The sequence below is a fragment of the Pseudopodoces humilis genome, chromosome 5, assembly GCF_049639895.1.
Source record: "Pseudopodoces humilis isolate 2021_Gansu_Grassland_sample_001 chromosome 5, ASM4963989v1, whole genome shotgun sequence".
In the NCBI taxonomy this organism is placed as follows: domain Eukaryota; kingdom Metazoa; phylum Chordata; class Aves; order Passeriformes; family Paridae; genus Pseudopodoces; species Pseudopodoces humilis.
Window position 1 is genome coordinate 15,371,761 of NC_142204.1, and position 14,437 is coordinate 15,386,197.

A 14,437-nucleotide genomic window follows, 5' to 3' on the forward strand; every position below is an offset into this window, starting at 1 on the left:
TTACACGTGGCATTTACAGTCAGTTACTTTAATAGCAGTATTAAAATGTTTTTATGGCTGCATTTTAATAGTGAGAAATACAGTCCATGAATGATTGGAAATAGTGTGGTACTGAATATATTCCCAGATGTACCCTGTGTGAAATAGCAGTAGAGCAGGGTCTCTGCAGTGGTCTGTTCTCAGGTGGTTAAGCAATGAAGAGAAAGCACATAAGCAGACAATCTGCTGTTTTATGGTGTTTATAAAGTAATGATTAATAGCACATAAATGAAGTCTGAAAAATAAGTTTAAATTCAGCTCAGTACATTTCATGTACTTCCCTTTAATCACTGCATATTCCATTTCCAAGTACAAAAGGATAAAAGCAGGAGTAGAGTTTTACACCTTGTAAGTTTTAGGCTTTTTTCTTTAAGTCTAGTTAGAGTCATAAGCAGGCAGAGATTTGTCCTAACTAGCACATGATTTTATGTAAAAGAGAACTCCAACAAGAGGAGAAGCAAGCACCCCCCAAACACTGCCCTAAAGAAAATCTCCATGTGCCAGCAGCATCCGTGTTCCCTGTCAGCAGGGTGTGTGCCAGGCCTGGGGCACAATCATCTATGTTCTTGCTGAGCAAATTCCAGCCAACTTTTCCAGACTCTCAACAGAGTGGAAACTGTTCCAAATGATGGGATTTCACATCTAAAATGTAAAACTGTGCCTCACATGTAGTTTCCATGATATGAAGCAAGTTGTATTTTTTTTCAGACCTTAACTTTGCCATTTTGTTTGTGAAAGCCTTCACCTATTTAAGTTCATCTATCCTCTTCCCTCTTTTTTTTTTTTTTTTTTAAGCAAAAATCTGAGGATGGCTCATGCACATTTTGGATCCTAAAGTTTAAAAATACCCATTTTAGCTGTTAAGACCTCAGAGAAGTTTGTAAACATCTGGATGAGAGACTTAACTTTGTCTTTTTAGGAAAAAGCTGAAGGCATAGCCTCTCCATTATCCGTGGAGGAATGCAGTCTGACACTGCTAGGAAACTGCTGGCCATTCAGAAGATTTGGCAGGATTTCAAAGGAGCTCCCTTTAAGTTTTCTTAATTTTACTTTTATTTTTTTTTAAGACACTGCCATTGTAACTGGTGCTGTATTCTAGTAAGAGGCATAAATTTTTATAATGTTCCAGAAAATGTGTATCATGTTTCTAAGTGTACACAGAATGTCAGGCCAAATCTAAATTTTATATCTAGTTTGGTTCTAGGCATTATTTGAAACAAGGTATCACACATTGTATTCATTTTAGCATAATTCTGTGTAAAATAAAGATATTTCACATAGCTCTGACTGTTTCAGCAGATAAATTGTGCCATGTCCATTCTCCTTTCCTAAATACCCATCTGAAATTTCTGGTTACCCAGAGGCGATCAGCACATTCCCTCTGGCACAGTCACAGGGAATTTTGTACCTCGGATGATGTGAGGGAGCACTTCAGGATGTGACAAGCTTAACCTCCTCCTTCTCCCCTTCTTTGGCACTCCACGCACCATAGTGCAATGCACTGGAAAACCCCTCCTTTCTGATGGAGCAAAGGGCCTCTAGATGTGCCCTGCTGCTCCCTCTCGGGGGAGCGGGAGGCCAGTGACCCCAGGAAGAAAGGCAGGAAAAGGACAGAGCAGCGGAAGCGCACTCTGGCTGCAGTGAAAGGGAGATGAAACACGTCTCCAGGAATCCTACTGCCACCTGTCACAACTCTGCTCTGGCACACTGACTCACAGCTGACAAGACACAGCAGGCCTGTGAACTGCTCCAGGCCCTGCTCCTGACCCACTGTGCAGCTTCCTTACGCAAGCAGGGATGCCCGGAGCAGCAGAAGGTTCTGTTCCCTGAGGTACTGCTGGAGAGCACGGAGTTTTTTGCCTTCTTTTTCCATCTTCAGATGAGAACCCTCTCTCCTCTGGAACACTCTCATTTTGGCAGCCTGGTGCTGGTTTTGCTGTTTGTCCTGCCCCTGGGGTTCTTGTTCTAGCGCTTCCTGCCGGGAGGGCATTCTGCTCCGCAGGAACTCCTACATAAAGACATTCAAAACTGTACAGTCAGCCCTCATGCCAAATTTTATCCTCACTTTTCATCTCTGTCCAGCTCTGGGGCCCTCAGCATAAGAAGGAGATGGACCTGCTGGAGTCCAGAGGAGGATCACAAAGATGCTCGGAGGACTGGAGCACCTCTGCTATGAAGCCAGGCTGAGAGAACTGGGGTTGTTCAGCCTGGAGAAGAGAAGGCTCTGGAGAGACCTTAGAGCTCCTTCCAATGCCTAAAGGGGCTACAGGAGCTGGAGAGGGACCTTTTACAAGGGCAGGGAGTGACAGGACAAGGGAGAATGGCTTTAAACTGAAAAAGAGTAGGTTTAGGTTAGGGATTAGGAAGACATTCTTTCCTGTGAGGGTGGAGAGGCACTAGCACAGGTTGCCCAGAGAAGCTGTGCATGCTCCATCCCTGGCAGGTTGGACTGGGGGTTCTGAGCAGCCTGGTCTAGTGGATGGTGTCCCTGCCCATGGCAGGGGGGGTCAGGACTACATGAATACAATCCAAATCATCCTACAGTACTAGGATTCTCACTAGTAGAAGTCAGAAATGGATATAATCTATGGAAATTCATTCCTTGCATGCAGAAAGACTTATTTTATGGCACAGATAAGGAATTTTACTTTCTACCTTTCAACTTTATACACATGCCAAAAAAATGTTACCATCTCTAAATGATATAGTTATATTGGATGTAAAACAGGTGAAATATACAAATACTCCAGATACTGACACTGCTGGAAACATGGCAGAAGAAGAAAATAACTTCTGAAATTGCCCTTACCAGCCTTTCTTTCTCTTTCTCACAGCTCCTTTTGTTGCTTTCTGCCTGCAACTCCTCTCTCTTCAAATGCTGTGTCTTTAAGAACTGAAGCCTCTGCCTTGCCTTCCTCTCCTCCTCTCGAAAGGATTCCTTCCTGCTCCTCTCAGCCCCAGCAGCCTGGAGCAGTGCCATGTGCTGCAAAGCTCTCTCTTTGTGCTCCAGCTGTTTCTCCAGCACTTGCAATGTTCTCTGACGCAATTGTTGCCTGTTTCCAAAACAAAATTTCTCAAATTTCCCATAAAGAAAGAGTAATAAAAAGGAGAGACAGTGCATAAGACACAAAGCAGATATTTTGGCAATCCGTGTTCAGTTAATAGTCCAGGACTCTTTGTTCGGTTATGAGGATTAAGCCTGTGTCCAGAACAGAGGTAGCAAAAGCCCCACATGGGCTGGTGCCTGATGTCAGCACTTCTCTGAGAACAGGACTGAAAGAACTTGCCCTTGGAGATAATGTACCCACTCCCTCACACCTCAAGCACCAATTTTATTACCAGTAAGGAAACACTGTGACCCCTCTGCAGTGTCCAACAAAAAGCACAATGTGGGATGTGCAGGGACTGAAGGAGAGCAGCAGGGAGCAGATGTTACCAACCTTCCAACATTTAGCACAAAAAGCAGTCAGTTCCCAGCATCACCTCTGGCTGTCCCGGCGCAGCTGGCGTCGGGTGTCATCTGCCTCTTGCTGCTGCTCCCTCTTCAGCTGCCTCTGTTCCTCTTGCCACCTTTTGTGCTCAATCTTGGCTCTGCTGAAGTCCAGCTTTTTCCACCTCTGCTGAGATGCACCACTAAGGATTGATTTATTCTAAGAGGAAAAAAGCAAGCTGAACCCTTAGTCCCAACAGTATATTTTTCTGATTCAAACTGTAAACACACAAAACCAGAACAGCCCAGTTTTAATGTCACTCCTGGGGCCTAGGAGCTACAAAGGCTCACACATACTGCAGTGTTGATTCCCATCCATTAAAACAGAGGATGATGCTAAAACTGTAGAAAACATTAGGCTTAATCAACAAAGAGGTGCCTGAAAATCCAGTCTTAAGAGTTCTCCATAGGTCAGTAGGCTGTGCTGTCCCAGTGTTGAGCCAATGCCTGAAACTCCCCAGTCTTTGGGTCAGCCTCTGGATTGGATGGAAAACCCAGGTTCTAACAACAAAACATATATATATATATTCCTTACTAGATTTTATTAGCAAGAGAAATACCTGCCCCCCTCTGGCCAAACCCAGAACATTCCTGGAGTTCTCTGCAGGTGTTTCAACTTTTCACCTCTTGCTGTCTGAGGCTTCTACCTATGCCCAAGCAGTCTGTGTTTTCTTCAGTAGTAGCTTCATTTCAATGCTGTGGTGTTGCTGATTTGTGTTTTTAAATGCACTGTGCTGTGTACAGAGATGAAGGAGCACCTCAAGGCCTCTGTTCACAGTCATATGAAGTATTTATTTTTGTACTCCTTGCAGTGCCCTTTATGAAGGAAGTGCAAGTAAACACCACCAAACCTTTAGACAGGTATTGCAGTTTACATTGCTAGAGCTGTTAGGGGCTGGAACAGAGTTCCCCCAAAGTATTTTCCTCTGTCAAATGCATCCTCGTTCCTCCTATTCCAGGTGCAGTTAGCATGCTCCTGCTGTCAGCTGCTCCCCTCCAAACAGAATGTATCCTTCCAGCGCTTTCCTGGGGACAACTCAAATACCACAAGCTGGAAAACATTACAGGACTTCCAAATAATGTTCCTGCCAGTCTTATATAGCATTTTGACTGGTTTCTCTTAACACATTGATCTGTATGGATTCCCAGGGGCTGTAAACAGCTCTGTTCTTCAGTGTATTGCTATTCTTAAAAAAAAAAAGGTACCTTGTGAGTGTTTGTGTTTACTGACACACTCAAGGAGAGATCAAAGAAAGAATCAAAAGTGTTTTACAGGTGGGATGTGAACAAATGATGTTTTCCAACAGGTAAAGTACCAGCTTAAGGATGAGGAGACTTCTAGTTCCACTCCTGCCCTAACATGAACTCTGCTGTGGGCATCAGATGACTGCCTAAACTTTCTCTTTTTTGCTTTCAGTATCTGTAAAAGAGGAGTATTTATTTTGCTATCTAGTACAGCTGGCTGAGAAGCTTATTTAGAAGATATTAGATCTAACATACAAAAACATTTTATCAAAAGTGCTGAGCAAAAATACCACAAGTGCCCTGTCCTGCACAATGTGGGTTCCCAAGTGGAGTCCTTAAGTTTCTAATTACACATGACCATTATTCTACACAGGCATCATTTTTGTTGCTGCAAAAACCTTTGTGAAAGATCAAAGGAGACAACATTCTCACACGACATAAACAAATCTCCTCATCCTAAGAACTAAACCTGGTTTGAACCAAATACTCACCGTGATGCTTTTGTCTTTTAGAAGATTTGGGGGATGTGTGGATCTCCCAGCCAGCAGGTTGGTGGCACTGTGTGGTCTCTGCACACAAAGGGCTGATCTAATGGTCAGGCTGTCTTTCTCCAGCGATTGATTCACTTGGGCAAAGAAGCTCTGGCGCCTGAAGGGAAGCAAAGCACTGCTTCCCAGGGAAGGGCTCCCCTGGGAATGCTGGATTGGAGCTTCTGCCACTCTGGACTCAAAAAGGCCTTTCAAATAAATTAGGGCAAGGACATATGAGAATATAGGAAACTTATAAAAAGAAAGCAAATTAAAAGAACAAAATGTCTGCTCATATGGAATATATTCAAGCAAGGATTTTATAACATTTTCCTCTGAGGAAGTGGGACAGTTTTTAGTCTCCACAAAAGAGGCTCCAGCTTTTCAGAAACAAGTTTGTCATTGCATTTAGGCAAGAGTTTTGCCTGGGAAACTGAGTTTTGCCTGGCCCTTCTTATAGCTACTCAGGCTAAAGGATTATTTACATGATATCTCACAGACAGGCATGAGCTGCTCTGAGTAAAAATGATAAATCTTTTGACAGGGCAAAGCCTGATGTCTACATCCTGCTGAGAGACAGGAGACATGAGCATGGGCACAACCCTGCTAACACAGCTTTTGAGTAACTGAGAACATGAGCAGAGTTTTCTCACACCTTTCTGCTAAGGACAGGACAGACCTGAGTGGCAGGTGTTGCATGGAATGATGCTGGAATGCCAGCTGGGAGGAAATCTGCACTCCTGTTTGACTTTTCATTCTCCCTCTTCCAGCAGTGTCACAAAGCAGTAACATAAAGAGAAAGCTTTATGCTTTCAGAATACTCTCTTAGATAGATGCCTGCAATTGTCACAAAGCTGACGAGAGCAACAAATTGATCAAAATCATGATCCAGCCTCTTTTGGCCCTTCAGGGAACAAAATTCTACTCAGTGACATTATAAAGCAGTAATTTTCAGCACAGATAAGAGGATTGTTCTGCAGAACAGTCCTGGTGAAATCTTGTTTCTATACACAGTCACAGTTAATGTTACATATTAATTTTTAAAGTAAGGAAATTTTAATTTATACTGAGTTCTATATATAGGTTAAAAAACCCCAAAAGCTGCTACTGCAGTAGCTGAGCTGCAAAAGCCAAAAAAAATCCCGACTTCCACCTGAAAATTATTTTACCTTGAGAGAAGATGAGTAACTTCTCAAGCCACAGCACCATTAATACCTATATATAAAGATGGCATTATGGTATTTTCTTGGGAAGCACCAAGAATTTTGGTGCCAGATCTTATACATTATGCCATCCTGCACTGATATTATGTGCTAGGTCTTATGTTTGGGTAAAAGAGTTACAGTTCCAATACCATGCTCATGTTCAAAATTAGCTTCAGTTTCAGCATCCTGCTGTCCGCTCTCTGCTTCTTCTTTGTGATCTGTCTCCATTAACCAGCTGTCTGTGTTGACAGCAGCATCAACCACAGCATGAGCCATCTCCCTTTGAGGGCCCTAGAAATAACAAGAAATGCAATCATAATCCAGACCTGATAAGGAAAAAAATAGGTTTATTTAATGAATGTACAGCATTAAGATCTTAAGTTGTAACTGAAGCTTAAGAGAGAATGAAAAAAACCAAATTCTGTGGGAGTTCTTTACTAAAGAAACAACTCATAGGTAATTTCTGATCACTTCCTGAGTTTCCCTGTTTCCAAGTGACTTAAAGTACTTTTGCCTGAAGGGTCCAAACTGGTACAAAAGAGATCAGGGCAGAGGAGCTCTGGCTGAAAGACAGCCCTGCTTCTGGCACGTGCCAGAATTTGGATTCTAATCCTTGCAGAGCAATAGAGGTAAGCGTGGCAGCAGCTGGTGCATGTGAACCTCCTCCTTACTGATCCTCACCCAGTGCCCTGCTCACAAGCATCAAATCAGCTGCTGAGCACTACATAAGTCTCTTGTGGTCCTTGACTGGGAGATGGAGAGGAGACACCTCTAACAGGGTGAAGAAGTATGTTAAAAGAATCAATCAAGAGACTGCCTTGGTATGGAACAATCCCATCTGTAATCCTGATCCAGTGTCAAGTCTTCTGACACTTACTCCTTTTTTTGCCTTTACCTCCTTCACACAGAAGCAGAGTGTAGATGGACTGAGCTATGCAACACTTCTCATATTCTGCATCCATGGAAGAGGTTCTAGAAGCCTGCTCTAGCCAGGGACAATGGCATTATAGCTCTTACCCCAGTCAAAGGAAGACTGTGTAGAGTCTCTCCATCCTTTAGCAGGCAGGCGTAAGGACCAGGCCTTAAACCACTACTAATTGCTTACTACCAAGGGTAGTAAACTTGAAGTAACAAAGCAGATATTTATACAAATAACAGGCCATATATTTACAGAAGAGCCAGGGTGAAGGACTTTATACCTTCTCAGTTTCTATAACCTCATGGTCCTCTTCCAAACAACACCTAACATATTTTGGAATGTCTTCCATCTCCAATCTCTTCTCTTCCTTTTTCTCTTCCTCTCTGGAAACACTTTCTGAAGATGCAATCCTCAATTCAGACAGTTCCTGTTCTATTTTCTTGCTGAGGTTTTCTTCAGCCAAGCTTGCCCGTGGGATGAAGGCATTTTCCTGCTGCACTTTGCCCTCTGCAAGCCGTGTGGGATCCCAGGCTCCAAGGCAGCACTGAGGAAGGGAGGTACACCCCCAGCTGCAGTTTGCACAGGGATGTGTGGAACACAGAGCCCCTGGGCAGCAGTCCAGGACCAGGTGACCCTGTCTGTGGTGCCCTGAGGCTCTGTATCCTGGTGCCACAAGATATGGGTAATCCAAGCTTGAATCTACCACCATCTGCCTGGCTGCTAAAGGCATCTGCAGCTCCAGGATGATGCGTTCGCTTAGGGGCAGGGGAATCCGCAGAGCTTGGACAGAAGACACCTCCTTAGTCTGCCCATTCCAGAAATTCACAAGCACTCCCCTTTCATTGTGTGCTGTGCATGTTGGGGGGAAGAAGACCCAAACAAGTAATGTATTAGCAGCATGTCAAGCTGTGTGATTTATCTCCTAGAAAGCAGGAGGTAAAAGTATTGACTTGTGTTTCAGACAATTCTGTAACAAATTTCATTATTTTATTCTTACAGGTTTAAAATTTGCTTTTCTTCTGAATTTCCTGTGAGGAGACAGCAAGTATAAAAAAATCTCACTTGTCACAGGTGGGATTTTACCCTGAAATAGCTGGAAAGTAGACTTACAGATAATCAGGTGACCCTAAGGAGGGTCAATAATGTTTTTTGCCTTGTGTTGGGAGGATGCCACCCCCAACCCCTCAGATTTTTAGCAAGTTTTCACCCACAGGATAAAGCAAAGGCAAATCCCGTGAGCTGCATTAATTCTGACCCTGAAAAAAGGGCTTAGTACCAACAATAAAAACACGAAGATGAGAACCCTAGGAGCAGCAAGTGAATTCTCTGTGCTGGAGCCTGTTCTCTTCCCTACACAGTGACCAGCACCCATGGCAAGCCCAGCACTGCTAAGAAAACCGAAACACCCAGTACCTAAAGGTGCCTTTGTGTTCTCCACAACCCTGAGCACAGTGCCAGGGCCAAAACGTTTGGCTGGAGCCTCCCATGGTGCCAAGACCCTGTCCCCTGGAGCAAGAGGCTGTCGCCGGGCGTCTTCGTAGTGGAGAATGTCATAGACAGGCGTTTCCTGCTGGCCATGCTGGACCTTGCCCTTCAGAGCGTGACTTTGGTCAAACTCAATTAAAAAGCCTTCCCTGGAGCCCTGCAAGAGTTAAACATGTAGTTTGCAAGGCAATTTGCAAGGTCCAATTAACAGCCAAGCTTAAGTGCTAAGAGGGAAGTAGCAGAAACCCCAGGAAGTGGAATGTGATCTGGGAATGCAGCTTTCCTCTCCTACCAGGGTTTCAGTGCACTGTGCCCATACCACTTTAAAAGTTAAATAAAAAGCTGAGGCTTAAAGGGCTGACAGATTTTTTCTTCCTTTCACTTTGGACTTAGATTTTAGTAAGACCACAGTTAGCAGGCTAAGGGAGAACTCTACCAGGAAAACCTCCCACCAGAAAGAGAGCAGCAAAAATAAACTGTGTATGACGCAGCTCACTACAATCAGAAGGATAACAAACAATGCTTCAGCAATCAGAAGGGTAAAAAAGCAGTAAAAAGTCACAATTCTCATAAATTTAAATGCTTTAATTGAAACCTTCGGCAGTGAGTGAGGGCAAGATCTACTGCCAGAATTTCAACCTTCTCTGCAGATCTTTGAGTGCACTTACACAAATAATACTGTAAGCTCCTACTCCAGCTGATGTCACTCGTGCCTATAGCTGTCCCAATCTGTTCTACCCCAATCTCTCCTACCCTACACTGAAGCTTACACACATCCTCACCCATACTAGCACCAAAATTTATTTAACTAACCTGCAAAGTGCAAAATGAACTGTACTTTAAAAGAAAACCTGCAGGGAGGATTTTCCATCTGGCATCCAAAAGCATCTTGCAATTCCCAGAAACACAGATGGAAAAGAGTGAGGAAAGGTCCCAGCTTGGTAAAGAGGAAGTGGACCCTGGAGACAAACATTTTGGATTACTAGCTGCTGCTTTACTAACCAACTCTGCTGCTAGGCTGGGCAAAATTAGACAATAGGTATAAGAGACCTGTTTTGTCTGTCTCTGAATAAGAACTCATTGTAACTACAAAAACGGATTGATCTCCAGGCTGTTCTTACTTGCAGGGCTCCTCACAGCAAACAGCCAGACAGCACCAGGTAACAGATGAAATGAGAGTGTGGGGAGGCAACAGTGGCTATGAAGTGCACTGTAGCACTGGAGGGCCACCCCACAGCAAGGACTTGTGAGTGATGAGGTATGGGAAGAACAGAGAAAAAACTATACATAGTCTTACAGCCAAGTTCCCAATAAATAGTCACCTTCACCTCCTGGACAATGTGGCCCAGGTAGTAATACCCATCAGTTTCTCTCCTTGCCAACACACGAGCTCCCCTCAGGACACGGGAAGCCTCTGAGGACAAACCAATGAAATTCCTTTTGGCAGAGAGTATCAAGGGCATGCCAAAGGGACCTGGGCTCCAAGCACAAACAGGACAGCTGTGGAAAACAAAAATACAAGAAGTAATGAAAAGCTTGGCAACAGATACTCTGCAACTTACTGCAGTGCAAACAAACTAAATCAATGTGGAATGAAACCCCCACCCTGCAATAACTGTCTTCATTCCCCAGCTCTTTGTTCTCTGCTTTTCCAGTGACCCACCTACAGATTATGAGCTTACTGTGTTATTGGGCATCCTGGCAGCAGAGAGCTACAGGAATCTTTATTAGCTGTGTGGCAGCACTGGACATGTGAGATGGATGTGGAGCTTGCCTGGAAGGGGGAAGGAGGAGATGGAAACAGAAAACGAGCATGATTTTTGAACACTTAAATTTGTAAACAGAAATATTGTCTAAAAAGTTTAAATTTACTTTCACTTTATTACTTCTCTTCATAATTCTTCCACCATATCTTGTGGTACTATGCTGCTTATCTGTAAATTCATCACAAATGGTTTTGATTTTGAGAAATCAAGTTTGGAAAGAAGGAATATTAAAAAAAACCCTCTAAGAACTAGATGATAAACCCCCTCTTGCACCTGGTTTCTATTCAGCTGCTAGGTGTGTAGCAGGGGTGGGCAGCCAGTGACCACATGTGCGTTGCTGCTGCTGCTGTTTACACAGCTTCCAAGCTCCCCTGGAAAGCAAAGCTGAAAGGTCAATGAAAGGACCTGAAGTCAAGGAAGAGTGAAAAAAGAGGGGCTTCAGTCTAGGGGAACAAAGTTGCCTCTGCAGGTCAAAGCCAGCAGTGGAGACATCTGGCCAAGAGCAAGATGGGAAACAAGGGCACAGGGAACAGGATGCCAAGGACTGAAAAAAGGCAGAAAAACAAAATATAAGGCAGTTGGAAAGCAGAACTGGCAATAAAACTATTAAGTTTGTATCAAAGCATTCAGCTTTTATGGAAAAACATAAATTTGGTATAGAGCACGCTGCAAGGTTGCAATACGTTGCACATGGAAAGTAAAAACAGTGGTTGAAAAGTTTGCTGCGATTCCCTGTAAACTGCTGCTGAAAATGCATTAGGGATGCTACAAGGCTCAGAGGAGCAGGGAAATTAAAATTCCCTAACTACAGGGCTATCCACCACTGTTTTAGCTGAGGATATCAGGTGGTTGGGGTGTTAACAGATGGAAAAGATATTATTACTTATTTAAAATACTTTCAGGAGGCTCACGGAAACTCTTCTCCAGCCCTTTGTAGAGTGTTATCTGATAAAGATTCAGGAGAAACTACAAGTGTGGATTAATCTTATATTGGCATCATACCTTGTCAGGAGGAGCAGGGGAGTGCTGGATTCCTTGAAAGGACTCCCCTGATAGTCTGGCTACTTTCTCCATTATTTTTTGCTTGCTTCTTCCGTGATCACCTCAATGTCCCAGAAGGCATACCAGGTGCACTACTGCATGCAACTGGTTTTACACAAGCAGTTGTCAGAATTCCTCTGACCCTTGCTCTGGCATATACTGGTGAACAGACCCACCCACCGGCAGAATGGGTTTTGCATCATCCTCAAAGTGTCGGGACTGAAACCAGGCTGCAGCTCCAGGAACACTGCCGAGCAGGCAAAACAGGCGCACCGCTGGAAGACTTGCGGGAGAGGAAAAAAGAGAAAGAACAAAACTCTCTTAGATGCTCAGGTGGGAATTCTGTGCTGGGGATTTCTATGCTGAGGTGTCGCCCCTGCCTTCCCGCTCCGGCAACCGACCCAGAGAGCGGGAACGGGCTCGGCACCAGCTGCTTCCTTCGCGACAGCCCGGCCCCGAGGGCGAGGCCCGCATCCCGGCCCTCAGGGCGAGGCCCGCATCCCGGCCCTCAGGGCGAGGCCCGCATCCCGTGCCCCGTTGCTCCACAACCGCACTGCTTGGGCTGGACTGCCGGGCCGCCCAGACTTGGACAGAGGGACGCGCTGCTCCTTTCGCCCCTTCCTTAAACACCAGCAGCCGAAGCCGTCCTCTCCCCCCGGCCCTCCAAAGAGGAGCGGCTTGGCTGGGGAGGTCGCCCCGCTCTGCGCACTCCGTGGGCGACGCCAACTTCTGGGGGAACTCACGGAGAACCCGCCCTTGGTGCCTCCCCAGCGCTCCCGGGTGCTGTGGGGAGCGAGGGGGCAGATGTGCGGGGGCAGTGCGTGCTGTCTCCGTGCCCCGGGATACCGCCGTGCCCCGAGCCGAGCTGTCCCCGCGCCGCGGGCTCCCTCCGTTTCCCGGGACACCTCGGTGCCGGGGCTGTCTCCGTTTCCCGGGATACCTCGGTGCCGGGGCTGTCTCCCTTTCCCGGGATACCTCGGTGCCGGGGCTGTCTCCGCCCCGGAAGGCGGCTGCGCCAATCGGCGGGGCTGTTGCTGGGCGCTGCGGGTGACATTGGGCACGGCCATGGTGGTGGCGGCACTGGGCCGGGCGGCGGGGCGGCTGCTGCGGGCTGGGGCCGCCGTGCCCGGGCGGCGGCGGTGAGCGGGGCGGGCCGGGGCCGGGGCCGGGGCCGGGGCCGGGGCCGGCGGGGGCCGGCAGGGGCCGGGGCCGGCAGAGCCCGGAGTGAAGCGGGGCCGTGCTGTGTTGCAGCGCTAGCGGCGGGGTGCACATCCCGCCGCGGTACCGGCAATTCCCGGAGCTGACGCGGGCGCAGGTGATTCGAGGAGAGGTGCTCAGCGGCATCATGTGGTTCTGGATCCTCTGGCACTTCTGGCACAACTCGGACATGGTGCTGGTGAGGCCGGCGCGGTGGCCGGGGGCGGGGGGCGTGGGCCGGGCCCCGGCCGCGCTCTGACAGGCCTCTCTCCCAGGGACACTTCCCGTATCCCGACGCTTCGGCCTGGACGGACGAGGAGCTCGGCATCCCTCCGGACGATGAGGAATAGCAGCACACCGGTACGGCTCCCGTGGCCCCTCCTCACACGGGCCCGGCTCGGGTGCAGCCCCGGGCTCCGTGCCCGGCTCTGCCGCTGCGGGGCCCTGCTCTCAGCATTGTGCATTGCCCAGGGGGAACTTGCCCAGCCTCTGTGGTACAGGAGGCAGCGTCCGCACTGCTTATTGCCTTCATACACGTGTCTCGGGTGCCTGAGACCAGGTAGCCCTGGTTTTAGCAATATTAGCCTGCACTGTAACAACTGACTTGGTTATGAGTTGAAGCTTACCTCGTACCAGTTCTAAATTATTTTCTTCATGGTGGTCTGTAGACCCAGCATTATCTAACTTCAAAGACACTGTTTCTAGAGAGATCTGTCCACATGTCCCCCTTAAACATCTGAGGCTTTTGCTTGTTTCCAGTTCTTTAATTACCAAGTCTTTTTTAAGCTGTTGAGTCACACATTACAGCTTGAAACCAAAAGCTTCTACTACTGCTGAAGGTAGCATTGAGGAGGTCCTTCTGCTCTGCCTGGTGGGAAAAGGAGGAGTGAAAAGGTTCTCAGGTTTTTCTTCTGTTACTTTCAGGTTCCTGGAACTAAATGAGGCCCCTAGAACCAAATCTTTGTCTCCTGGGTCCTTATGTCAATAAAACTGTAAACAAAGTTGAAGCTGAACTGTATTTTTTTGTATTTTAAGTAGAATTTTTGGAAAATGACCGTGACAGCTTTAAAGCTGCAGTACTTGAGTACACATGAGCTTCTGTAATGCTTGCTTGATAGACAATGTGTTTGCCCCAAGAAATAAGGTCCATGAGTGCATGGCAGGTAACAGGCTTATCAGTAAAGGCTCTGCCAAATAACCAATGAGGAGGTGAGGGGTAATTGCCACAGAAGCAGGAGAATTTACTCAGAAGAGAACCCAGACCAGTTGGTCCAGGCTTTTCTCAGGATGAAGGAGAATGCCCCTTGGGTATATAAAAGTTCAGAATAATCAAGGTAAAAATGCCTTAGGGCTCAGCACAGCAGTCAAGGAGGCAGTGATCCAGCTTAAGGAAAATGAAGGGAGTGGGGTCTGCAGAAGTCCCTTGATTTTATTTTTTTTCCTTCTCTTTCCCTTCTAGAGTTATACCCTAAAGTAACTTTTTCACTCCCTTTAACCACCTGAGTTGCACCCCTCCAGCTTCA

General features: G+C 46.6%; 2 protein-coding genes across 7 annotated transcripts; one reads left to right on the forward strand and one right to left on the reverse strand.

Annotated features, from left to right (window-relative positions):
• Positions 1–12: 12 nt before the first annotated feature.
• Positions 13–11,922, reverse strand: LOC106628414 (uncharacterized). Of its 5 annotated transcripts, XM_014256919.2 has the most exons (11): positions 11,898–11,922; positions 11,679–11,812; positions 10,593–10,684; positions 10,233–10,410; positions 8,839–9,067; positions 7,706–8,274; positions 6,656–6,797; positions 5,266–5,510; positions 3,523–3,689; positions 2,849–3,092; positions 38–2,047 (listed from the first exon to the last, which is right to left on the reverse strand). In XM_014256919.2, exons 2-11 carry the CDS (start codon positions 11,748–11,750, stop codon positions 1,823–1,825), a joined length of 2,163 nt encoding a protein of 720 aa, XP_014112394.2. In that variant the 5' UTR covers positions 11,751–11,812; positions 11,898–11,922; the 3' UTR covers positions 38–1,822. The 5 variants fall into 5 exon arrangements, with proteins under 5 accessions (XP_087911000.1, XP_014112395.2, XP_014112394.2 ...); XM_088054874.1 differs by lacking the exon at positions 11,898–11,922 and having other exon boundaries at positions 13–2,047; positions 10,239–10,410; positions 11,679–11,817; XM_088054875.1 differs by lacking the exons at positions 10,593–10,684; positions 11,898–11,922 and having other exon boundaries at positions 42–2,047; positions 11,679–11,805.
• Position 11,923: 1 nt separating this feature from the next.
• Positions 11,924–13,921, forward strand: NDUFB2 (NADH:ubiquinone oxidoreductase subunit B2). 2 transcript variants are annotated; one of them, XM_088054877.1, is made up of 4 exons: positions 11,924–12,050; positions 12,969–13,113; positions 13,190–13,274; positions 13,839–13,921. In XM_088054877.1, the coding sequence occupies exons 1-3, from the start codon at positions 12,043–12,045 to the stop codon at positions 13,262–13,264; spliced, it is 228 nt and encodes a 75-aa protein (XP_087911003.1). In that variant the 5' UTR covers positions 11,924–12,042; the 3' UTR covers positions 13,265–13,274; positions 13,839–13,921. The 2 variants fall into 2 exon arrangements, with proteins under 2 accessions (XP_087911003.1, XP_014112396.1); XM_014256921.2 differs by lacking the exon at positions 11,924–12,050 and adding an exon at positions 12,735–12,856.
• The last annotated feature ends 516 nt before the right edge of the window (positions 13,922–14,437 follow it).

Excerpts from the sequence above, each read along its gene's own strand:
- LOC106628414 (XM_014256919.2), bottom strand. The coding sequence starts at position 11,750 with ATGGAGAAAGTAGCCAGACTATCAGGGGAGTCCTTTCAAGGAATCCAG. Across the intron at positions 8,275-8,838 it reads GAACACAAAGGCACCTTTAG|CACACAATGAAAGGGGAGTG; the intron begins GTACTGGGTGTT and ends CAACATGCACAG. Across the intron at positions 5,511-6,655 it reads TAATTTTGAACATGAGCATG|GCCTTTTTGAGTCCAGAGTG; the intron begins GTATTGGAACTG and ends TTTATTTGAAAG.
- NDUFB2 (XM_014256921.2), top strand. The coding sequence starts at position 12,783 with ATGGTGGTGGCGGCACTGGGCCGGGCGGCGGGGCGGCTGCTGCGGGCT. Across the intron at positions 12,857-12,968 it reads GCCGTGCCCGGGCGGCGGCG|CGCTAGCGGCGGGGTGCACA; the intron begins GTGAGCGGGGCG and ends GCTGTGTTGCAG. Across the intron at positions 13,114-13,189 it reads ACAACTCGGACATGGTGCTG|GGACACTTCCCGTATCCCGA; the intron begins GTGAGGCCGGCG and ends CCTCTCTCCCAG.